General features: G+C 44.3%; 1 protein-coding gene across 2 annotated transcripts in view; it reads right to left on the reverse strand.

Moving 5' to 3' along the window:
- Positions 1 to 24,821, reverse strand: part of LOC113023514 (equilibrative nucleoside transporter 1-like) — a 33,926-nt gene that overhangs the window by 1,262 nt on the left and 7,843 nt on the right. For both annotated transcript variants that reach the window (XM_026169582.1, XM_026169581.1), the window contains exons 3-12: positions 24,258 to 24,339; positions 23,830 to 24,002; positions 23,324 to 23,463; positions 13,116 to 13,250; positions 12,911 to 13,008; positions 12,616 to 12,694; positions 10,045 to 10,103; positions 9,832 to 9,940; positions 9,586 to 9,671; positions 3,021 to 3,220 (exon numbers count right to left, since the gene is read on the reverse strand). In XM_026169582.1, coding sequence (XP_026025367.1) covers positions 3,021 to 3,220; positions 9,586 to 9,671; positions 9,832 to 9,940; positions 10,045 to 10,103; positions 12,616 to 12,694; positions 12,911 to 13,008; positions 13,116 to 13,250; positions 23,324 to 23,463; positions 23,830 to 24,002; positions 24,258 to 24,339 — 1,161 coding nt within the window. The remainder of the gene's footprint in view (positions 1 to 3,020; positions 3,221 to 9,585; positions 9,672 to 9,831; positions 9,941 to 10,044; positions 10,104 to 12,615; positions 12,695 to 12,910; positions 13,009 to 13,115; positions 13,251 to 23,323; positions 23,464 to 23,829; positions 24,003 to 24,257; positions 24,340 to 24,821) is intronic.

Genomic DNA, 24,821 nt, shown 5'->3' on the forward strand with positions numbered 1-24,821 from the left:
CTTAATGGTAAATGGACTGATTCTTATATAGCACTTTTCTACTCTCCCATAGTACTCAAAGCACTGTATACAACATACCACATTCACTCAATCACACCCATTCTCACAAGCACTGACTCTAAACTGAGTGCTTTTCTAACGACATTTACACACATTCACACTCCGATGGATGCATCTGAAGGCAACTTGGGGTTAGTATCTTGCCCAAGGACACTTGGCATGCAGACTGGAGGAGCCAGGGATCAAACCACCAACCTCAGTAGGTGACCTGCTCTACCTCCTGAGCCACAGCCACCAAAGTTAATGACCTTGTAGTACCATATCACCCTATTAGAGCACTTCGCTCTCGCTCTGCAGGCCTACTTGTTGTTCCTCGAGTATTTAAATGGGAGGCAGAGCCTTCAGTTTTCAGGCCCCTCTTCTGTGGAACCAGCTTCCAGTTTGGATTCAGGAGACAGACACTATCTCTACTTTTAAGCTTCAAACTTTCCTTTTTGCTAAAGCATATAGTTAGGGCTGGACCAGGTGACCCTGAATCCTCCCTTAGTTATGCTGCAATAGACGTAGGCTGCCGGGGATTCCCATGATGCACTGGGTGTTTCTTCTTCACTCACTATGTGTTAATCGACCTCTCTGCATCCACAGCATGTCTTTTATCCTGTCTTCCTTCTCTCACCCCAACCAATCACAGGAGATGGCCCCGCCCCTCCCTGAGCCTGGTTCTGCCGGAGGTTTCTTCCTGTTAAAAGGGAGTTTTTCCTTCCCACTGTCGCCAAAGTGCTGCTCATAGGGGCTCATATGATTGTTGGGTTTTTCTCTGTATCTTTTATTGTCGGGTCTACCTTACAATGTAAAGCACCTTGAGGTGACTGTGTGATTTGGCGCTGTATAGATAAACTGAATTGAATCCGAGATGTTTCCAAACCAGCTGAGAGGTACTGTCTCTTCAGCGTGTCTGAGGTCTGCCTCGGCGTCTCCTCCCATAGGGACTCCTCAGCTGACTCTCCTTATGGAGGTGCAGCTCTCACCCCATCTCTGAGGCTGAGCCCAGACACCTTCAGAGGAATATCATTTCTATTGCTTGTATTCTCCACGTCACTACTCACGGCACCTCCTCCCTAATCCTGAGTGGACCCACAACGCTTTTCAACTTTTAAGTCTGTATGTTTTACATCGCAGCTAGTTTTAGACAAAGGCCCCGTTTTCAGAAACCATAAAATAATTAGAAAAATTAACATAATTTTACATTTAAAGATTGATTTTAACACTGTTTTTAATTTCAGTGTCTGTTCAATAATGGGAAAAAAGTAATTTAAATTTAATTTTTAAATACAAGAATACTCTTGTTGTTTGAAATATCAATAAAATTACAAAAACAGTCTGAAATGTATTTTCTTTATGAGCATACAACATCTGTATTGGTAAATGGGCAGAAGGTAATTTCCCAGATGGTGTATCTTTTATAACCCTAACTGGTAAAATTACAGAAAAAAATACAAATAGAAATGAATAATCTATATTATTTTTAAGATTCCCACAAATCTAGGGGCGGGGCTTATCCCAGCTACCACAGGGCAAGAGGCGGGGACTGTGCCAAAGAGACCGTGCTGCTTGAAATATGAAATAAATATTAAATGCCTGTGAAATTTTAGTCTTGCATTACTAAAAATATACTTAGTATTATTTTATGTTATTTTAATTATAACTTAAAAAAGAAGTTTGTTAGACTATAAATGTTGAAATATAACTTAAGTTTACTATAAAAATATCAATAAGCAGTAAAAAGATTAATTAAGGAACCTTTTTGGTTCAGATTTTGGTTTTGAAGAGAAACAAAGGTGCAGGCAGGCACTCTGTACTGCAGTTAACTTTAAAATCAGCTGTTGTTGATTATGGGACATTTTACGAGGATACAGTGTGGAGGGGAAAACTTTTTTTGAATAGCCAGGGAGTAAAATGTACCATTTATAGTCTGTAATGGATGAAGGATGGCAAAGGAACCTTACAAGACCAGCCGGTGTTCAGATTCGGATAATCTCTGTGAACATGTGAACTTTATAAAATTGTTTTAGAAGCTCCAATAATAAATTCTGAGAGAGGACAAAGGAGCATTTACACTCTGCAGCAGGCACATATACACATGTATACGTGTATGAAGTACAGAGAACAACACTGTTCTGGGAGGTGCTGAATAATAAGTGACTGCTGAGATGAAAACAGTTCTCTGGAAAGCTTTTAATGCTTCTCTCATCATTCTGTTGCCCCTCCATCTTTGTTTCATCTGGCCAAAAATCTGCTTCAAAGCTGTGCGGGCTCTGTTGTAGGTGTAGTCTGACCTTCCTGTTTCTGAACGTATCCAGTAATTTGCACCTTGTTATAAACACTCCATAAATGCATGAACTGTTAATGTATGCTATGCTATGTCTTCTGATCATACTGCCTAAGGGAAGCATGTTTAACCACCGAGGACCTGGCGTCTACATATTTGGAAATCCCATTTTGAGTTGTCTAGATCAAAATACTAGATTTTGCTCTACAAGGGCCTGATATCCTCTGCTCAGAAACTACATCAGTTAAAAAGATAATTCTTTGTTTTTATATTCATCAGGTTGCAATCAGCCCAAATAGCAAAGAGAAATTAAGAATGCATGCCATTAATGAGTTCGGGTCTTAGGAGGATAATGTAAACAGAATTGGTCCTAGCACTGAACCCTGTGGAACTCCATAATTAACCTCAGTGTGTGAAGAGGACTCTCCATTTACATGCACAAACTGGAGTCTATTAGATAGATATGATACAAACCACTGCAGCACAGTACCTGTAATACCTACAGCGTGCTCTAATTGCTCTAATAGGATATTATGGTCATAAAGCACTGGACCACTCTTGCTGCTAGTGGGTGCACAGGAAGCTGTGTTGGACTCAACTGTAATATACTTAATACTTAAAATGAGCTCCACAGAGAAAATCAAGGCTAACATTAACATGATGGGGTGTTTGCTGTGTGCAGGTTTCTTACCTTGGACCATAACACATGCAGAGGCTTGCCAGGTACCCGTTACTGAAGGCAAAGAGGATCATGAAGAGGATAAAGAAGCAGTCGTGATAGAAAACGACTGGCAGGTGGGCACGAGGGTGAACATTGCACAGCATGAAGAGAGGGATGAAGACCAGGCGACACCCGATGGATGCAGGAAGTATCACACTGTCTTTTCCTGGCTGGAAAAAAAAGAATACTATCAGCTCACATGTCTTTCAGTTTAACTGGAATATATAGAGCACCATCTACAACAAAGTGCTTTATGATAAACTGAATACTCTCATTAAAGACTGGTACCAATAATGACATTATTTGAATATAGACTGGAATCATAAAGTAAAAAGGGAAGACTTGAAAATGGTAACACATGACTTTGAGTTTCAACGGGTTAACAAAGGACCAACTATGTAAATATGGGCAGAGACTGTTCTGAGGTCAGGGAAACATGTAACAAGCACAACATGACAGGTGTTTGTTTATTACACTGAGAAATAATGTGGTAACTGACGTTATTAGCAAAGGAAACACTAAAGAAATGTAGCATCATTTAAAGATCTTAATAAGGAATTCCAATGTAACTGATCATCACATGTTATATATGTGAGCAAATCTGATTAAAGAATCAAGTATAGTGGAAACAAGATTTAATAGCTATTTTACTGATTCTGTTAAAGCTTTGACTTTTAACTGTTTTGTCACGGCTGGCGGAGTGAGCCGTGTGGTGTGGAGGAAAGGGAGGACCCAAAATGCAGCAGTGACTGATGATACGAGTGATGTTTATTTACAAAGTGACAATGGCAGAAACAAGCAGTGAGGCATGACAAAACAACTGAAGAAACCTAAACTGGGAGAACTAAATGACAAACCTGAGACCATACAAAAGGGGTGCGGGGCAGAGAGACGCAGAGACAGGAACACCATAGAACGCAGACGAGCCGACAATGAACACAGACCGACACCCACTAAATATACACACACAAGGTAATCAGGTAATCACACACAGGAGGGAAGAACAGCTGAACCTAATACACATGAGGACCGGAGGACACAAGCTGAACACAATGACAACAGACACAGACCTTCAAAATAGAATAGGAAATCCAGAACATGAGCCTTCAAAGTAAAGCAGGAACACACAGACTGATTTACAACACAACACGGGGACATGAACAGAGCACCAAGGACAGACACAGGTAGGGCTGAATACACACACCAAACTACAGGTTCAACCCTAAACCAATACAAAATCAGAATAAACACAAAGCACAAAAATGAACTTCAAGGAAACACAAAACGCTGGGCCAAAATGACCCAGGACCATGACATGTTTAGGCTCAAACTATTCTGTTACTCCTCCTCTTGGCTCTCGGAGGAGTTGGATGCGTCTTCCACCCTCTCCCTCCCTTAGCTTCCCTTCTATGCTTCTATGTCCTTGTCTCGTCTCGTCTGACTTTAAATCTGAGAGAGCATCTCATTCTTGCTCTTGTTCTCTAAACGAATGTTTCCCAGATTTCATCTGGGAAACATTCGTTTAGAGGAGCTCATGGCTCTTAAAAGAGAGATACACCTGGAGACCAGTGATGGACATTAGAATGACTGAAAAATCGATGCAGTTTGTTCTCCCTAGACCACATACTAACATCTCTCATGCGGCTATACCCCCACCCCCGACGGCACCAACTGCTTGAAGGTTGACGCCAAGAGGAACAACAATATTCTTCCAAGAGACACGAGAATGAACAGACTCTCTGCCCTATTCCTCAAGGTCACCTGCGTAGGCTGCGCACTGTTGATCTTTGCCTAACAGGCGAAAGGACACTTTCTCAGGCTGAACTCAGGACACACATCCCGACATGCACACATGCACACTGATACTGATACGCACTCACCACCCTCCCTCCCTTCCCCCCGATCCAACGCCTCCTCCCATACTTACTTCCCACCCGATGGAGACAGCGGCTCTGAGGCGGGATGAGGTTGCAGCGTCCATGACCCACTGTGTACATTGTGTACTATTATTACTGGTATTAAAATGGCAGAATCTCCCAAGTCAGTAAAAGTTAAAAGGTCATTTAAAACCCTAACCCTAAGCATAGGTTCCACCACAGCATGTTTGAAGTCAGCAGGGACACACCCAGACTGAAGACTGCTATTGACAGCAAACACATACCCACAGATGTCAAAAACATCTTTCAGTAAACGAGATGGAACAATATCCAGAGTACATCTGTGGGTTTCAGGTGGTTCACTGCTTCACTCAGTAATGAAAAGGACACAGGTGTCAGGTTTCCTGCGTCATTGACCCAGTGTTCTCAGTTTTGTCATGTTCAGTTTATTTTGCCACATGTTGTTCTCACTTCCTGTTTTTCCTGTCAGCTCGTCTCATGTGTCGTTAGCCAGATTATGTTCAGCTGTGTACCCACCGGTCTCTCATTAGCATCCTCATCAGTCTGTGTATTTAAGTCTTCTGTTTCCACTCGTTCACCGTCGTGTCATTGATGTTGTCGCTGTTAGGTTGTTGTATGTTCAGTTCCTTCAGCCAGCCAGCCAGCCATTTCCTGCTTCAGTTCTGTTCGTTCATTTCGGTCAGCAATAAACACCAGCCTTCACCTACCAGTGAGTCCAGCGTTTGGGTCCTAGTGATGTGCGATACCACTGATTTCCTTTCTGATCCGATTCCAAGTATTCAGGGTGGTATCGACGATACTGATCCGATACCGATACTTTGTACAAAAACTTACTTTATTTATTGTATCTCAAAATATAGCGTCATCATGATTACAGGACATCATATTACTTGTTCTTATCACTTAATAATGCAGAATTCATCATATAGAAATAAAGAATCTGAAGTTGTGCCTATTTGAACATGTTGCCTGCCTGCAGCACTAAAGGATTCAGTGAGAGACGTCTGTCTCGCCCTAGCAGCACCTGTCCCTGTCCTCATCTTCAATTCGCCTCAACATAAGCTCGTCATATTCTGTGATCTGATTTACTGTGAGGTGTTTCACGAGGTTAGTGGTGTTGCCACAACACCTCACTGTCTTTCCACATGTATTGCAAACCACATCTCGGCTGTTTGTGGAGGTAAAATACATCTGTACATAACTCCAATTACACTCAGCCATTGTTGTGAGTGCGCACGCCAGGGGCTGGACACAGTTATACAGCTGTATTTTGCACATGACTATGAAAGGCAGAAGAGGAAGTAATTCCTTCCAATGTTGACAATCCGAATGATATAGTTTCTTTCCACTGTGTTCCTGTTAATGATAAACTACAAATTTACCCTAAATTACTAAACTATTTTAAATCAAATCAAATCAAATCACTTTTATTGTCACATCACATGTGCAGGTACACTGGTACAGCACATGTGAGTGAAATTCTTGTGTGCGAGCTTCACAAGCAACAGAGTTGTGCAAAAATACAATAATGTAAAACAAGAAAAATATTAGAATGGCTAAATCTGAGACTAATAAATATATGTACAATATATAATAGTATATGCATTACTGGATGTGTATACTAAATATGTTTTTCTACATGTGGGTGTGTGTATATACACATATTTTACAAATTAAATAGAGTAAAAATAAAATAAATATATAAAAAATATACAGAGTTGAGACATGTGCAAAACAGTGGCATTACTGTACAGTATGGAGTGCATAATGTTAAAGTTCCAGTAGTGAAGCTGAGGTGTCTATGAAGTGTTCAGCAGTCTGATGGCCTGGTGGAAGAAGCTGTCTCTCAGTCTGCTGGTACGGGACCGGATGCTGCAGAACCTCCTTCCTGATGGAAGTAGTCTGAACAGTTTATGGCTGGGGTGACTGGAGTCCTTGATGATCCTCCCCGCTTTCCTCAGGCAGCGCTTCCTGTAGATGTCTTGGAGGGAGGGAAGCTCACCTCCAATTATCCGTTCAGAGCACCGCACTACTCGCTGGAGAGCTTTGCAGTTGTAGGCGGTGCTGTTGCCATACCAGGTGGTGATGCATCCAGTGAGGATGCTCTCAATGGCACAGTGATAGAAGGTCCTGAGGATGCGGGGGCTCATGCTGAATCTTTTCAGTCTCCTGAGAAAGAAGAGGCGCTGCTGCGCCTTCTTCACTGTTTTGTTTGTGTGTACTGACCACGTAAGATCCTCAGCCAGATGTACACCAAGGAAGTGGAAGCTGCTCACTCTCTCCACAGCAGCGCCGTTGATGGTGATGGGGGTGTGTACTTCTCTGCACCTCCGGAAGTCCACTATCAACTCCTTTGTCTTTGCGACGTTGAGGGTGAGATGGTTGTCTTGACACCAGTGGGTCAGGGCGCTGACCTCCTCCCTGTAAGCCGTCTCATCACCGTTGGTGATAAGACCCACCACTGTAGTGTCGTCCGCAAACTTCACAATGATGTTGGAGTTGTTAGTGGCTGTGCAGTTGTAGGTGTAGAGGAGAGGGCTCAGTACACACCCCTGTGGAGCACCAGTGTTCAGTGTGATGGGGGATGAGGTGATGCTGCCCAGTCTGACCACTTGGCGTCTGTCAGACAGGAAGCTAAGGATCCAGTTGCAGAGGGAGCTGCTCAGTCCTAGATCCTGCAGTTTCCTGTCCAGCTTCGAGGGAACGATGGCTTTTCTCTGCACCTGTTTCAGTTCCTCGGGTGGGGAAGTCTTCTGTTTCCACTCGTTCACCGTCGTGTCATTGATGTTGTCGCTGGTAGTTTCTTCAGCCAGCCAGCGAGCCATTTCCTGCTTCAGTTCTGTTCGTTCATTTCGGTCAGCAATAAACACCAGCCTTCACCTGTGAGTCCAGCGTTTGGGTCCTCCTTTCCTCACCCACACTGCAACCACTGACAACAGGCTCAAAGTGGTCACAAGCAACCAAGTTGGCATATAAACAGATGGGTCGGAAGGATAATATGAGACCTGATATCTGTGATCCCGTTAATAAAGAATTTCAATAAGTTTTCACATGTTGCTTTTGATGCTATGTGGGGAGCAGCAGTAGGGGGATTAAGAACTAAGTTAGTGATTAATACGAAGTCTGTGACTGTTATCAGACACGATCTTAGAGAAATATTTCGTTTTTGCTGCACTAATAGCCTTTTGATCATTTAACAATATAAATATTAAAACTAAATTTGCAATAAAATTTGTCTTGCATCTTAATACCAGTATAACGGTCTGTATAATTTTCGAGGTCTACAAATAAAGAACCAGATAATAGATTGCATTTATATAGCACTTTATGAGACCCTTTATGGACGTAGACTGGGTGGAAAGAGAAGGAAGCAATCTGTTAATGTTACGTAGATGGAAGTAGGCAGAACGGGTGAGATTATTGATGTGAGATTTATAGGAAAGTGAACTGTCTAGGATGACACCAAGGCTCTTAACCTGAGGAGAAGGGAAAACTGTGGAGTTATCGACAGTGAGTGAGTCAGAGTCAGTTTTTACAGGCTTACATACACACGCAGTTACTGTCCCTCCATTTAAAAAGGCAGAGGCGTCACGATGTGATTATTTTACGTGTAGTTGTTTTTTATTTCCTGTGTAATAATATTCATTTATTTGTATCCTGCTGTAACTTTACTGTATAAAGAGCTAACATCTCCAAAATGTCAGGAGTAGTTAGTCATTATAAGAAGTGTTTGTGAACTAAAACTCAAGAATGTGGGATCCTGTTTGTCCGTAATTTAAACAGCCCAGCGCTGCTCCAGACACAGGGAAAACCAATCCTGCAGGGAGACCTACCTCGGCACTTGTGCAGGTGAAGCCATAGGGAAGATTTGCTTCACCATATTTTCTAGTCTTTGGCTTAGAATGAAGTTGGTTTGGAAACATATTCAGCGATGCTTCATCTCCTGCTTTGCGTTTGTGTGGGCGCCCCATGCTAGCAGTGTCCAAGTGTTTTCTTTCCCCCCCCCTTTTCATACCGCGCCCCCCCTGCAATGGCTCTGCGCCTCCCCTAGGGGGCGGGCCCCACACTTTGGGAAGGTCTGCTGTAAGGGAAGAAGGTGGGAGGGAGGAATCAGGTCTGCAGGAGAGATATAACTGGGTGTCATCAGCAAAACAGTGAAAGTGAAGATCAAATTTGCAGAAAATGGTACCTAGAGGGAGGATGTATATTTTGAAGAGAAGAGGGCCTAAGACTGAACCTTGGGGTGCACCAGAAGGGACCGGGAAAAGACGAGAGCAGAATGATTTCAGTTGAATAAACTGGGAGCGGTCAAGGAGATATGATTGAAACCAGGCTAGGGGTGTAGCCACAGCTGCCCTGGGGCAGACTGACAGAAGCGAGGCTGCCATCGGACCCTCTGGCCAACAATAGTAGGCAGTAGGGTGAAGTGTTTTGCCCAAGGAAACAATGACCAGGACAGACAGAGCTGGGGATCAAACCGGCAACCCTCCAGTTATAAGATGAGGTTCCCAACCCGCTGAACCACGGTCACCCAGATGAAATCATGGGAGGGAGAAGACTGTCAATGTGAAGCCGGAGGACCTATTGGAGGCTTGCTGTTTATAGCTGAATTGCTTGATGACAGAACTCAAACTCACCCACATCAAGATGGCTGTTAAGCTCCGCCCACCCCAGTCACACAGGTTAAAGAGCAGGAAGCAGCTGACAGGAATGAAGTACTGGTCTGTAAATCAAACAATTATTTGAATGTTTGCGTGTATCAGTAGAACAAGGAAAAGAAAACGGGGGGCAAATTCACGCAGATAAACATGGAACAAAACACCACAGAAGAAGAAAGGTTAACATTAGCCGTCATTTCAACAGAAAACGAGGTATTGACCGACCCCAGGAACCTCCGTCACTGAGCGTGGATTTGGTGTCGGCAGTGACGGCGGGAAATGTGCCAATGGTTACAGTGAAGGTAAAACAGACTGACAGGGCCAAGATCCAGATCTGAGGGCCAAAGGTCAGAGGTCAGACATTCCCTTTAAAGAACAAACTACAGTTAATATTGATTATAGATTGTTTCTTGATCAGTTAAGTAATGTGTAGCTGACCTTCTTAAAGATTTTCAGCATGGAGACGTCCTGAGGCTTTGTCTGATCAGCTACTGCATCTTTACATAAACAACAGAATAAACAACAAAACAACGTAAATGATAGGATAAATAAAACACATGACAACAGAGCGCTGTAACTGTGATGCCAGATTAATGATTTAGCAATCTGCGTCAATCTCAAAGTGAGATTTTTCTGTGTGGTTCTCTTTTCACCTGATGAGTAACCACGGTAACAGAGTAGTGGGTTATGTTCAGAGCCAGTGAAAGCATTTCACAGACTCTTTTATGTTTTTAGTATGATGGAGGTTTTCTATCTGCAGCTTTTTCCAGAAAACAGTGAATGAAGCCCTGCTGGAAAGCTCCAGCAGCTCAGACTGACTGGAGTTCCATGCTCCAGACCTTACTATTTCTTTGACTGGAGAAAGCGGGTGCTCACAGGAATAGTTTTGTGTGAAAGAAGAGTGACATGCAGATTTATTATGTTTTGTATGTTTCAATTTGTTTTACCCCTCTGTGAAGCGCTGTCTTATAGTGGTGGAGGAGTTTGTGTGTCCCAGAGATCCCAGGGGCTATGTTGTTGGGGGGCTTTTGCTCCTTGGTAGGGTCACCCATAGCAAATCGGTCCTGGGTGAGTGACCAGACAAAGAGTGATTCAAAAGACTCTTATGTGTACATGATCAAGGGAACAGTTCTTCCTGCCCGGGATAGAGCTAGAGGGGCCACGCCTGGAGCCAGGCCTGAGGAAGGTGCCGAAGGGAAAGCACTTGGTGGCTGGGATAGCCCATGTAGCACGGCCAGGCACACCTGGGGAAGGGACATGGGGCCACCTGCAGGAGGTGCTGTAGCGGTCTGATGAATTGTGTGCCTGGTGGTGGCCATGGCAGAGACCCTGGTGATCCATGGCTACCGAGCCTGGCAATTGGGACATGGAACATCACCTCTCTGGTGGGGAAGGAACCTGAGCTAGTGTGTGAGATTGAGAGATACCAGCTAGATATAATCGGTCTAACCTCAATGCAATGAGCTGTCAACTGATCAACACCTGGTGGTGAGTTGGATCAGGTGGATGGGGGATAACGCTAGACAAACCCTGCACACCTAAACGTATAGTGATGGTGCACTGGGAATACCTAGCAGAAGCTCTGGTCTGCTAAATCTTCAACTCCCACCTGCTGCAGAGCTTTGACAGCATTCTGAGGGAGACTGGGGACATGAGGTCTGAATGGGCTGTGTTCAGTCTATCTGTGTCCTCCATTGCTGAGGCTGCTGAACTGAGCTGTGGCTGCAAGGTGGTTGGTGTCATTAGCCTGAAGAAGGAGCCCTATCGGGTTGGCCTGGTTAGCCTGTGGCACTCGACTGGTACCAGCAGACCAAGCAGAATGCAGATCAGGCAGTGGCTTAAGCAAAAACCATGGAAAAAGACTTGATTTTTTCCAGTTTGCCAGAAGTGATTCTGGACCAACTCCTCATGCTCTTGGGGATATTTGAGGGTGCATGGGAGTTTGTCTGACCACTTCGTATGTTTTTTGGACATAAGACATGCATGCATCAGAGTGTTTGGGAGGTGCTTGGGGAGTACGGGGTGTGTAGCCTGTTGTTAAGAGCTATTCAGTACTTATACAACCGTTGGAAGAGCTTGGCAGGCAATAAGTTGGACTCCTTCCCAGTGTGTGTTGGACTCTGCCAGAGCTGGCCTTTGTCACCAATTCAGTTCATTTTTATGGACAGAATTTCTCGGCGTAGTAAAGCAGCAGAAGGCTTCAACTTTGGTGATTTCAGAAACTCACCTCTGCTTTTTGCAGATAACGTGGTTCTGTTTGCTTCATCAGGTGGTGGCCTCTAGCTCGCACTGAAGCAGTTCACAGCTGAATGTGAAGCAACGGGAATGAAAATCAGCACCTCCAAGTGTGAGGCCATGGTGCCTAGTCCAGGTCAGAAAGAAGTTGCTGCCCTCAATGTAGGAGTAAGTATCTTTGAGTTTTGTTCATGAGCGAGATGAAAGGGGAATAGGAGATTGACAGATAGATATGGAGGACTGGACAGATTGTACGATTGGACTGTCTCACCAGGTGGAGGGCCGTTGGCAGACCCAGGACACCCTGGAGAGATTATATCTCTCAGCTGGTCTAGGAACCTCTTGGTGTTCCAAGCTGGAGGAGGTGGCTGGGAGAGGGAGGTCGAGGCTTTTCTGCTTAGACTGCTGTCCCCAGAACCGAGTCATGGAAAAGTGGGAGATAATGGATGGATGGAAGCATGAATGTTCTTATTTCAGTTTATCCCAAAAAGTTAAATCTGTTCATCTGGACATAGTGAGAGTAACATTTCGTCACTCATCCAGGTGACTTCTTCAGTCTCAGCTGACTGCAGATTTTCCTAACCTTATAAACAGTACATTTGTATAATGACTGGAACTAGCAGCTGAATGAACAATGTTCAGTTTCAAGTAAATAACCTGTGTGGAAAATATAAAAAGTAGCAAGGTATATGTATTAAAGCATAAACTTTTCATGAAGACCTTAAGCCGGTTTGAGGTGATAAGCAAAAGGTTTTTAAAAAATATTTTTTGTACCTCTGTTCATCAGGCTGATCGAATTCTGCTCCAGAGAGATCTGTTTCGTGTTTCTCTCCTGATAAAAGTGGAAAAACTCCTGAAAACACAAACAAAACAAAAGTCTATTAGCACTCACTCATGATGCCTTGAAAGGGGCAAGCTGAGGATGGAACAGAGTCTGTGAGATCTGATTTCTTAAGGATGCACTGAGCTGGCGGCTGTGGGAGGGGCTAGTACTGCAATGATGCATGATGTGTTTGTGTTCCATATTTTGTATCTCAGGTCTTGGAGATGGAATAAAAGGACAACGTACCAGTTTGGGCAGCAGGATGTAGGAGAGAATGGACAAAAAAATAACCACACAGGCTGTGATGAAATACCCAAACGCTGCATCCTGAAGCTCCGAACCGCCTGTACCCGAAAAAGACAGAAAATCAACCTTTTATAATCTCTGTGTACTGACATTCAAGTTCCTGCAAAGTGTCATAAAACTGAATCCAATGAGTTATTGATCAGACTTGCTATGGCGCAGATCATGGCGAAGGCGGCAAAGGTCCCAGCGAGTCCCTGACCACTCATGATGGGAGTTGTGTATGAAGCTGGGAGCAATCCAGCCATCCCGAAAAGGCTCCCCTGTAGCACTGCCCCGAAGGCTGAACAAACAAACAAACAACCAGATTAACAGAATGGCCTGTGGCATGCCCAAAGGCTGAACAGACAGACAGACGAACGAACGAACGAACCAATCCAATCCAATTTTATTTATAAAGCACTTTAAAATATCCAGCACAGGACCAAAATGCTGTACAGAAAGAAAGTTAAAAACAATAGAACAACAGAAAACAGCAAAAATAAATAAATAAAACACATAATACATAAAAATTAAAACAGCCCCATGTTAAAAAACAAAACAAGATAAAACAGCATGGAATCAACTAAAATAAAAAAATAAAATAAAAACCAACATCTCACGTGGTGTCAAAGGTCAGGGTAAAGAGGAGGGTTTCAGGAGTGACTTAAAAACAGGCAGTGAAGAGGCCTGTCTAATCTCTAAAGGAAGCTTGTTCCACAGTTTGGGAGCTGCTACAACAAAAGAGCTTTAGAAGCAAATAAAAGAATTTTAAAATGAATCCTAAAAGAAATGGGCAGCCAGTGAAGTGAAGCTGAAATAGGGGAAATGTGCTCAAACTTTCGAGTGCCAGTTAAAAGACGAGCTGCGGCATTTTGCACCCTCTGTAGATGAGTAATATATGATGCACTGACCCCTATATAAAGTGCATTACAGTAATGCAGCCGAGTGCTAACAAAGGCGTGGATCACTGTCTCAAAGTGCTGCCGTGAAAGACTTGGCTTTATTTTTTTATACACATTAGGCGTCTCAGTGCGGCTACCAAAGACCATCACCTCAGTCTTTTTATCGTTGAATTTTAAAAAGTTAACAGACATCCAAGCCTTAATGTCATCGAGACACTGAAGTAATGGCTGTGTAAGGTATCTGCCTTTTTTTCTTTAGAGGGACATAGATCTGACAGTCATCAGCATAAAAGTGGAATGCAATGCCGTGCTTTCTCAGTACAGAACCAAGAGGAAGCAGATCTAAAGAAAAGAGGAGGGGGCTAGAACTGAGCCCTGTGGGACACCACACAAAAGAGGGGCGGAGGACGACACATGGTCACAGTTCGCCCCACCAAGTAGGACCTGAACCACTCCAGTGCTGTGCCCCTAATGCCCACCCACTACTCCAAACGAGAGAGTAAAATGGCGTGATCCGCTGTATCAAACACAGCTGTCAAATCCAAAAGCACCAGAACAACACAGTCCCCAGCGCCATTAGCTAAAAATATGTCATTAAAAACTTTGAACAGGGCTGATTCAGTGGTATGAAAGGATTTAAAACCAGATTGGAAAACCTCTAAAACATTTTGCTTTCCCAGTTCATCAATGACCTCACGTTGGTATCGGCTCTAAGGTTTTTTTGTGTGTTTGAGTCCAGTTTAGCTATCGGCCTGTGGCCATTGTAACAGTAAATGCAGTGACCAAACCTGATTCTTATCCTTTGCCTCATAGTGACGACTGTATTGACCAAGTTGGTGCAGCAGAAAATGTGAGAAATTTCGATCTGTTGAAGGGATATTGGCAGGTGCCAATGCTTTCATCACGCCATCTGGTCTTTATTCATATACAGTCATCGGTTTTGGTTTACACAATGCTCGAGCCACATTTCAGCGACTCATGAGTTTGGTTGTTAATGCGCCGAAAGGCTGTGCTGTTTACCTAGATGACGTGGTGGTTGAGCGAGTAGTTGGAGGAAGCATTGGGAATTGGAGACCCTGCAGGCTTAAAACGACCAACAGTTTCCTTTAAAAAGGACAGAGTCACAGGCTCAAACCTGTCAAAGACAGCAGAGCAGGAAGCAGAGACTGAGAGGTCTTTTTTTTTTTGCTGCTTCCGGTGTGATGCCGCCTGTGTTTGGCTCTGCCGCGGCCGGGTGCAGTTTGTCGCGCTCCACTACTTTTATATTATTTTTTTCCACTCTGCTGTTCTCATTTAGTTTTAATGATGTATTGGCTGCCTTGGTGTATGATCATCTGTCTTTGCTATCCATCCAATCCTCTATGATGCCTTACGATGTCTCTTCATCCTCCTTCGGCATTTTCCACCCTCCTCCATCACCATTCGGCGGATCCTCTAGACCACAGAGAAGAAGAGGGAGAAGGGGAGGTATTCAGGTAAAGCTCAGGCTTTACTGGCAGCGGGGTTTGACATCAAAGCCCTCCTCAACAACAAGAAGAGGGCTTTCAGAGGGGGCAATAAAGAGGAGGTGAGGAAGGTCCAGGTGTTACTAAAGGACAAGATCAGAGAGGCTAAGGACAATTACAGGAGGAAGCTGGAGTGGAAACTCCAGCAGAACAGCATGAGAGAGGTGTGGAGGGGCATGAAGACCATCACTGGATTCAGGCCAACCAACAGCAGGGGAGCTGAGGGAGGTGAGAATAGAGCCGACGAGTTGAATCTGTTTTTCAATAGATTCGACACCACAGTGTCTGCTCCCACCCCCACAACCTCACCTGCAGTCAGCCTGGAATCCAGAGCCACACCACTGTGCCAGCCTCTCTTCACATGTTGCCTCCTGTGAGATTCCTGACACCCCTCCCCCACCCATCACCTTCACTCAATACCAGGTTGAGATGCAAATGAGGAGACTTCACTCAGGCAAGTCTGCTGGACCAGACGGAGTGAGTCCCCTCGTCCTCAAGACCTGTGCCCCCCAGCTGTGTGGAGTCTTTCATAAACTGTTTATGCTGAGTCTGAGTCTGCAGAGGGTCCCGGTGATGTGGAAGACATCATGCCTCGTCCCTGTACCAAAGACGCCACGTCCCAGTGGCCCCCAGGATTACAGGCCCGTGGCACTGACCTCCCACATCATGAAGACCCTGGAAAGGCTCATCCTGGACCAGCTGCGACCCATAGTAAGACCACATCTGGATCCCCTTCAGTTCGCTTATCAGCCTCGTCTCAGAACTGAGGACGCCATCATCTACCTGCTCAATCGTGTCTACACCCATCTGGACCAGCCGGCGAGCACTGTGAGGGTCATGTTTTTTGACTTTTCTAGTGCTTTAAATACCATCAGGCCGACCCTCCTGGGTGATAAGTTAGCAGCGATGCAGGTGGATGCTTCTCTGGTGTCCTGGATTGTTGATTACTTGACAGGAAGACCACAATATGTACGTCTCCCACAGTGTTTGTCTGACAAGGTGATCAGCAACACAGGGGCACCACAGGGGACTGTCCTCTCCCCCTTCCTCTTCACCCTCTACACCACAGACTTCAGCCACTGCACAGAGACCTGCCATCTTCAGAAGTTTTCTGATGACTCTGCGGTGGTTGGATGCATCAGCAGGGATGATGAGACAGAGTACCGGGCTGTGGTCGACTCCTTTGTCACGTGGTGTGAGCAGAATCATCTGCAGCTCAACGTGGCAAAGACCAAGGAACTGATCGTGGACTTCAGGAAGACCAGGAAACACTTGACCCCTGTTTCAATCCAGGGGGTCAGTGTTGACATTGTGGAGGACTATAAATACCTTGGAGTTCACATTGACAATAAACTGGACTGGGCTAAAAACACCACAGCACTTTACAGGAATAGAGTCGTCTCTATTTTTTGAGGCGACTGAGATCCTTCAGCATCTGCCAGAAAATGCTCAGGATCTTCTATGAGTCTGTTGTGGCCAGTGCGATCCTCTATGCTGTTGCATGCTGGGGGAGCAGGCTGAGGGTCACAGATGCCAACAGACTTAATAAACTGATCCGTAAGGCCAGCAATGTTGTGGGGATGGAGCTGGACTCCCTCAAGGTGGTGTCGGAGAGGCGGATGCTGTCCAAGATAAAGACAATGTTGGATAACACCTCCCACCCACTCCATGACATGCTGGTCAGTCACAGGAGCTCGTTCAGTGAGAGACTGAGATTACCCATGATGCACCACTGAACGACACAGGAAATCTTTCCTGCCTGTGGCTCCCTGTACAACTCCTCCACCTAACACACTGTTTACTGCAACAGCTACACCCTTCTTGCACATGTTCTTTTTCAGCTATTTATTAATAAGTGACTTTTATGTATATATATGGTTGTATATATGGTGCTATTCTTAGTTAGTGTCTTGTCTGTCTCTGTTAATGCTTGTTTGTAATGGAGCACTGTAACGAAAAGTAATTTCCCCCAGGGATCAATAAAGTATTGATTCTGATTCTGATTGGCTGTTAAGCGACGCCAAGTGTGCCTTATCTCCTGTGCTCAGAAAAGCTCCATGGAGGGGGACTTGTTTTCCACGTCCCTGTTTGGATACGCCGGCTCTTTGAGACCGGCCTGCCTGAGGAGGGTTTATCCAGACTCTTCTGCCGGCTAGCTTTTTCTTCCCACGGTGAGCAGATTCTACGAGCGTGATGGTTCAAACCCTGAGTTTCTACATCCTTTAACTCGAGCCTCTGCAAATACGGAGGCTTCTACTTCACTGAATATGGCGGTTTTTAATGCTCAATCTCTGTCAAATAAATGATTCTTGTTGAATGATTTTATATCATCTAAAAAACTGGATTTTTTATTCCTGACTGAGACCGGGCAGCGGGATGTAGACCATTCGTCATTTGTTGAACTCTGCCCGGATGGCTGTATTACCCAGCCTCGGGTTTCTGGTCGGGGTGGTGGTCTCGCTGTGGCTTTCCAGGAACGTTTCTCCTCCCACTCCATGAAAATTGGACAATTTCTTTCATTTGAGCTGCAGCTGCTTAAAATTGGAAACAAGGATCCGTTTTACTGTGCTGTGTTGTATCGTCCACCTGGCTCAAATAGGTTATTTTTGTCGGAGCTCAGTGACTTCTTATCTTATCCTCGAATTTAAAGCTGTCTAGGTTGCTCGTAGTTGGGGACTTTAATACACACATTGATGATGACTCTGACCCTTTCACCAGAGATTTTATGAATGTTATGGACTCATTTTGCTCAGCATGTGTCCGGTCCTACGCATAGCAAAGGTCACACACTGGACCTTGTTTTTACTTTGGGTTTAAATATTGATTTTATTTGCTCTGAGGACATTTTTTATTTCTGATCACGATGTTATTGTTTTTAAACTGTCTCTTAATGAGCTTTTGTCCCCTGTTCAATGGAAGGTTAGCTCTCGTACCTTAGATTCCTCCACAGCGGAGAAATTTGCGGATGCTTTTAACCTACAGCTATCTCCTCATAATGATGTTGACTATTCAACCAATCTTTTGAATAATTATAGCCTTTTTATGTTAGATGAAATTTGTCCAGATAAAATGAGTAGAGTTTCTGCTTGCAAATTTCCTCCTTGGCTAAATGACAGTATTAGTTGTCTAAAACGTGAGGGAGGAAAACTCCCTCACCTAAATGTTCATTTCCTGTACCTAAAGGACCTTTTAAGTTCTTTTAATAATGCTATCAGAGATGCAAGGGCTGCCTATTTCTCACACTTGGTTGCAAAGAGCAGAGGTAATCCTTAGGTGCTATTTAACACCATTAGTGGCATTCTCCAAAAGTTGATTCTGTTCATCTGATGACATGATGTTTCATCATCATCCAGGTGACGTCTTCAGTCTCAGCTGACTGCAGGTTTCAATCTTATAAACAGGACATTTGCATAATGACTGAAACCAGCCCACTGAAGGAACAATGGGCTGGGAGGTCAGTTCCTTAATCTTAATTATGCAATTATCCCAGCCCATTGTTCCTTCAGGAAACGCTACGTCCAGATGAACAGAATCAACTTTTGGGGATTTACTTACCTGGATGATTGAGCATGCATCAAGACATTAGTGGCATTGTTACTCCTGCTCTTTCCGCAGCCCCTATTTCATCTAATGAGGACTGTGACAGTTTTCTTTCTTTTCTTCTTGCAAAGATTAATAACATAAGAATGAATTTTTCTCATTCAGCACCTGTTAATGCTATCTACCGCCTGTCTACCGAGGACAGTGACGTCATCAGCGAGAGACCGGTGACCAGCATCGCGGAGCATGACGTCCGAGCAGCACTGAGGAGAGTGAACACAAGGAAAGCGGCGGGGCCAGACGGCATCACCGGCCGTCTGCTGCGCTGCTGTGCTGACCAGCTAGCAGGTGTGTTCACTTACATCTTCAACGAGTCCCTGGCGAAGTCTGTGGTCCCCACATGCTTCAAAAGATCCATCATCATCCCTGTGCCCAAGAACAGCAACCCCTCATCCCTGAACGATTACCGGCCAGTTGCACTGACCTCGGTAGTAATGAAGGTGTTTGAGAGGCTGCTGAAGAACATCATCTCCTCCTCCATCCCAGACACCACAGATCCGCTGCAGTTCGCCTACAGATCCAACAGATCCACAGAGGATGCCATCGCCCACGTCCTACACACCACTCTCAGCCACGTGGACAAGAAACAGGGTAACTATGTGCGAATGCTGTTTGTTGATTACAGTTCAGCGTTTAACACAATAGTGCCCTGCAGACTGTTCACAAAGCTGAGGGATCTGGGACTTAACAGCCGTCTGTGTGCATGGGTGTTGGACTTCCTCACTGGCAGAACTCAGGTGGTGAGGGAGGGCAGGTGCTTCTCCAACAGCATCACCATCAACACAGGAGCACCTCAGGGATGTGTCCTCTCACCACTGCTCTACTCCCTCTACACTTCAGACTGTGTGGCCACCCATGGCTCCAACACCATTGTGAAGTTTGCTGACGACACAGTGGTGTTGGGTGCCATCTCCAACAACGATGAGGCGGCCTACATGGATGAAGTGAAGAATCTGGCATCGTGGTGCCAGGACAACCACCTCCAGCTGAACGTCAGCAAGACCAAGGAGCTGGTGGTGGACTTCAGAAGGAGTCAGCACAGAGACTACAAGCCCATCATCATCAATGGAGCTCCAGTGGAGAGGGTGCAGTCCTTCAAGTATCTTGGTGTCCACATCTCCTCAGACCTGACATGGGCTGCCCACATTCAGGTCCAGACCAAAAAGGCTAGGCAGCGCCTGTATCACCTACGACAACTGAGGAAGTTCAGGGTCTCTCCAAAGATCCTCAGGATTTTCTATACAGGCGCTGTGGAGAGCATCCTCACACAGAACATGACATCGTGGTTTGGGAACAGCTGTGTGAAGGACCAAAAAGCTCTCCAGAGAGTGATCCGTACAGCAGAACGCTGCTGCAGGATTGCTCTCCCCCCGCTTCAGGACACCTACACCAGGAGATGCCGGACTAGAGCAGATACTGAAGGACCCGTCCCATCCTGGCAACAAACTGTTCCAACTTCTGCAATCTGGTAGAAGGTTCCGCATCTTCCGGGCAAGGACAGAGAGACTCAAGAGGAGCTTCTATCCCCAAGCCATCCGTGCCCTAAACACACACACCCGCCCTCTCACATCATCTATAATTGACTGAGACAGGACTCTTCCAGACACTAAACCAAGGCACAATGTACATTTCAATTCCTTTAATTTTAAATATGTTTATATTGTCTATCCTGTAAAATAGTCAGATATCTATTCATATTAATGTACAGAATTCACCTGCTTGCTGCTGCTACTACTGCACATTCACCCAGTGTATATACTATATGTATATATATAATGTTCTTCCTCTACACCCCCCCCCCCCCCCCCCAATTTCTTTGCACATGTCGAGGAGCGTGTCAGGTTACATTTCACTGTGTGTTATACTTATAACTATGCATGTGACAAATAATAAAGAACCTTGAAGACCTTGAACCTTATGTCTATCTCCACCTCATCACGCCCTGTCATTTAGGATACTTTCTCTCCTGTTTCACTACCTGAGCTGGTAAAACTAGTGAATTCAGCGAAAGCATCCTCTTGTCCACTTGACATTTTACCTGCATCATTATTCAAAAATGTCTTCCTGTCATGGAGCCGGGCCATGTGGGCCCGGTATTCTCAGTTTTTGTATGTTTTGTATTTCATCCCCTAGTCATGCCTTGGTTCCTAGGTTCTTCTGTTAAGATGTTCCTTATTTGGTTACCTCCTGTGTGCCCCTGTGTAACTGTGAGCCCTCGTGTTTTATTCCATGTCTTCCTCAGCCCGTTATGTCTGTGTTTTCCCCGTGCTCTCTCTCCTCCTGTTTGACTCTGCCTGTCTCCCGTCAGTGTTATGTTCACCCCGCCCTGTCTCGTTATGGTTATCTGTGTCAGCTGTGTTCCCCGTGTGTTCCCCGTGTGTTCCCACTTTCCTCGTTAACCCTCTGTGTATTTCTGTCTGCGTCTCCCTCTGTTCGGCGTCGCGTTCTCCCTCATGTTGTGTGGATCTTCCTGTGTCTACCTGCGAGTGTTAGTTTACTTTCCCCCAGTTTAGTTTTGTATTTCCTGTGTTCTGCCGTACCAGCATTAGAGCTGTGTTTCTCGAGTTCATCCCCGTGTCTGTGAGTTTTGCATTTGGGTCCTCCTCCTGCTTGCCACACAGCGATCCATGACACTTCCTGGTTATTGGTCCATCTGTGCTCACTCTAATCAAGTCTTCACTGGCGTCTAGTATAGTTCCGGTTTATTTTAAAAATGCTGCTATTCTCCCACTTTTTGAAAAAACTCAGCTAGACCCCTCTCTTTGGAGGAGCTACAGACCTATCTCTAAATTACCGTTAATTGCTAAGCTTTCAGAAAAGGTTGTGGCTAAGCATCTTATAGCAGCTCTGGACAAACATAACATTTGCGATAAGTTTCAGTCTGGCTTTTGTAGAGCTCACTCCATGGAAACAGCCCTTTTTCAAATTCAAATTCAAATTTTATTTGTCACGTATACAGTCATACACAGTACGATATGCAGTGAAATGCTTACACAACTGCTCGTGACCTAAAGAAAAAAAGGCTATGAACAAGATAAGAAATAAATATGAAAATTAAAAAGGGTAAATTTAACTAGGAAGGAATAAAATAAAATAAAATATAAAAGTTAAAGTTAAAAATGAAATAACTGTACAACACAAATTTGAATGAAGGGTAAATTTAACTGGGAAAGAATAAGATAAAATATATAAATTAAAGTTGAAAATAAAATAACTGTACAACAAAATACACAATCTCGCCCTGAACTGGAGATACATGCATTTATTTCCTCACGCTTGGACTATTGTAACTCTTTGTTTATGTGTCTAAGCAAAGGTTCTCTGGATCGTCTGCAGGTTGTGCAAAACGCTGCAGCGAGGCTGTTGACAAAATCCTCCAAGTATTCTCATGTGACACCGTTGCTATTTCAGCTACACTGGCTTCCTGTGGAATTTAGAGTACATTTTAAGATCCTGGTCTTGACATTTAGAACCTTGCATGGACTGGCACCAGCCTACATCTCCGATCTGCTACAGCCCGATGTCCCCAGCAGGTCCCGGAGGTCATCTGATCAGGGCTTACTTGCTATAAAACAGACTAAGATGAGAACTAAGGGTGACAGAGCTTTTGCCTCTGTGGCCCCGAGACTGTGGACTCTCTCCCTCATACATTAAGAACTGTGGACTCAATAGTTGTTTTTAAAAAACAACTCAAAACTCACCTTTTTAAAACTGTTTTTGGTTAAATTTCTGCCTGTTTCATATTGTCTGTTTTACCTTTTATAATTTATTATCTTATGTGCAGCACTTTGTGATTCTGTGTAGAAAGGTGCTATATAAATAAAATGTTATTTCTTATTATTTATTTATGAGCACAAGGAGAGATCTGGGCCCTTGTGGACGAGACCTCAATAAAAAAGTGTAAAAAAATTTCACAGCCTTCGGGCGAGGGCTCGATACAGTCAGTATGTGGTGCACTAAGAACAGAGTTAATAGTTTTAAATAAAAAGTGTTTTCTTTTGGCATCTTTTACAGTTTTTTTTTATATTGATGCCAACAGTTCTTTGGCATCTGGAACATCACTTGTAGTTTGTCCTTTTTCCACTCAGCTCGACAGCAGTCGCGTCTGACAGCTCGGATTTAGTTTTAGGTAGTCTGGTTTTTAAATGAGCCACAGTGACCAAAGCAGTCCAACAGGTGGAATAAAACCATGAGCTCAGTTCCTCAGTCTGGCTGCATAAAAAATCCGGGATCTTACAGACCTGGTTAAAAACTTATCTGTAAGATCCCAGAACGAATGAACGAACAGATTAACAGACTGCCCTGTAGTATGGCCCAAAGGCTGAACATACGGACAAACAAACGAAACAAAGAAAAAAAAGACTCACAGTTGATGATGACGATCTTCACCATGGTACTGAGGAAGAAGTGGAAGGGCTCTAGAGGAACTTTCACAAGGACAGCGGTGATGATGAAAACAAGCATGATGACAAAGAGACTGCCCATGACACGCAGACGCTGCGAGATTCTGACAGGAGAAGGAAAAGAGGAAGCTCAAGGACAGGCTTGGAGCTCAAGGTGAGCAGATGCTCTTTAAAGGGATATTGTGCGGTTTTGGCTCAGGCGATAGAGCGGGTCATTTACCAGTCGAATGACCCGATTAGTTATTTGGACCCTGGCTGCTGCAGTCTGCATGCTGAAGTGGCCATAACCCTGATGCATCCATCAGTGTGTGTGTGTGAATTTTAGAAGAGACAATAAAGTATAGAAAATACTGTTTACAGCTCGTATGAATGTGTGTGTAATTGAGTGACTGAGGTTTGTAGTAAAAATATAAGTACTAACACATTCACTAATACATTCGCTGATGTCAGCAGTGTGGCGCTTTACTCACAGTGAGAGCAGGAAGGAGTTGAGACACGTGCAGATGAGCAGTGGTAACATTGCACAGAGCGTCATGACGTTGTTGAATATGGCCTCGAGGACAGTGCGATCATCACTGGATACCTCTGTCTGATTGGCTGAAGAAATTACCACTGAGGTGTCCTTCAGACGGCTGGTGAAGTACTGACAGACAGGCAGACAGAGCATAAAGCTGCAGTGACACTAACTCCACAAATACCTTTAATGACTCAGTTTACCTGCAGCTGGTCATGAAATACCTGCAAAACACCTCTGATAAACACAGTTACTCACTTCATCACAGCTGTTGTTTGTCTACAAACAAACTACTGTTTCAAATATAATGCAATATCTTTCAAAATAAAAATTTATTTTGAGGACAAAATAGTATGTAAGTGAAAACAGGAAGCAATGTCACACCTTGGTAGCAGTCATGAAAAAGTTCCACGGCAGCAACGTTCCCAAACCAAGCATGAAGAAAATCAGCCATACTCCAAAATACCTGCAGAGATTTTTAAAATAAAATGTTATTCTGATGCTTTCACTGTGAAAGAGTCGCAGAATAATGAGAAGTGGTAAAGGATTAAAACCAGGTATAAATATTTAACTAAACTCATCAGATCTGTTTCTGTAAGGTTTTCTGCAGGTGGATCAGCTAAGTGTCAGCTAATACTCAGGTGTGTCTGTTTTAACCCTTATCTTACATCATTTATTTACAGTCTCTGTACAATGGTAGCGCAAAGGGCCTAGCATTGGATTTGGTTGTAGCTCAGGAGGTAGAGCAGGTCATCTACTAATTATAAGGTTGTTGGTTGCTAGCTGCTCCAGTCTGCAGTCTGTATGTGTCTTGGCCAAGACACTGATACACTCATTGGCATGTGCATGTTAGACAGAAAGCATGTAGGTCTAGAAAGAGGTGCTTGTATGAATGAGGTATGTTGTATAAAGTGCTTGAGTAAAACCGGTCCATTCACAAACAGCTGC

The sequence above is a fragment of the Astatotilapia calliptera genome, chromosome 6, assembly GCF_900246225.1.
Source record: "Astatotilapia calliptera chromosome 6, fAstCal1.2, whole genome shotgun sequence".
NCBI classification, from domain to species: domain Eukaryota; kingdom Metazoa; phylum Chordata; class Actinopteri; order Cichliformes; family Cichlidae; genus Astatotilapia; species Astatotilapia calliptera.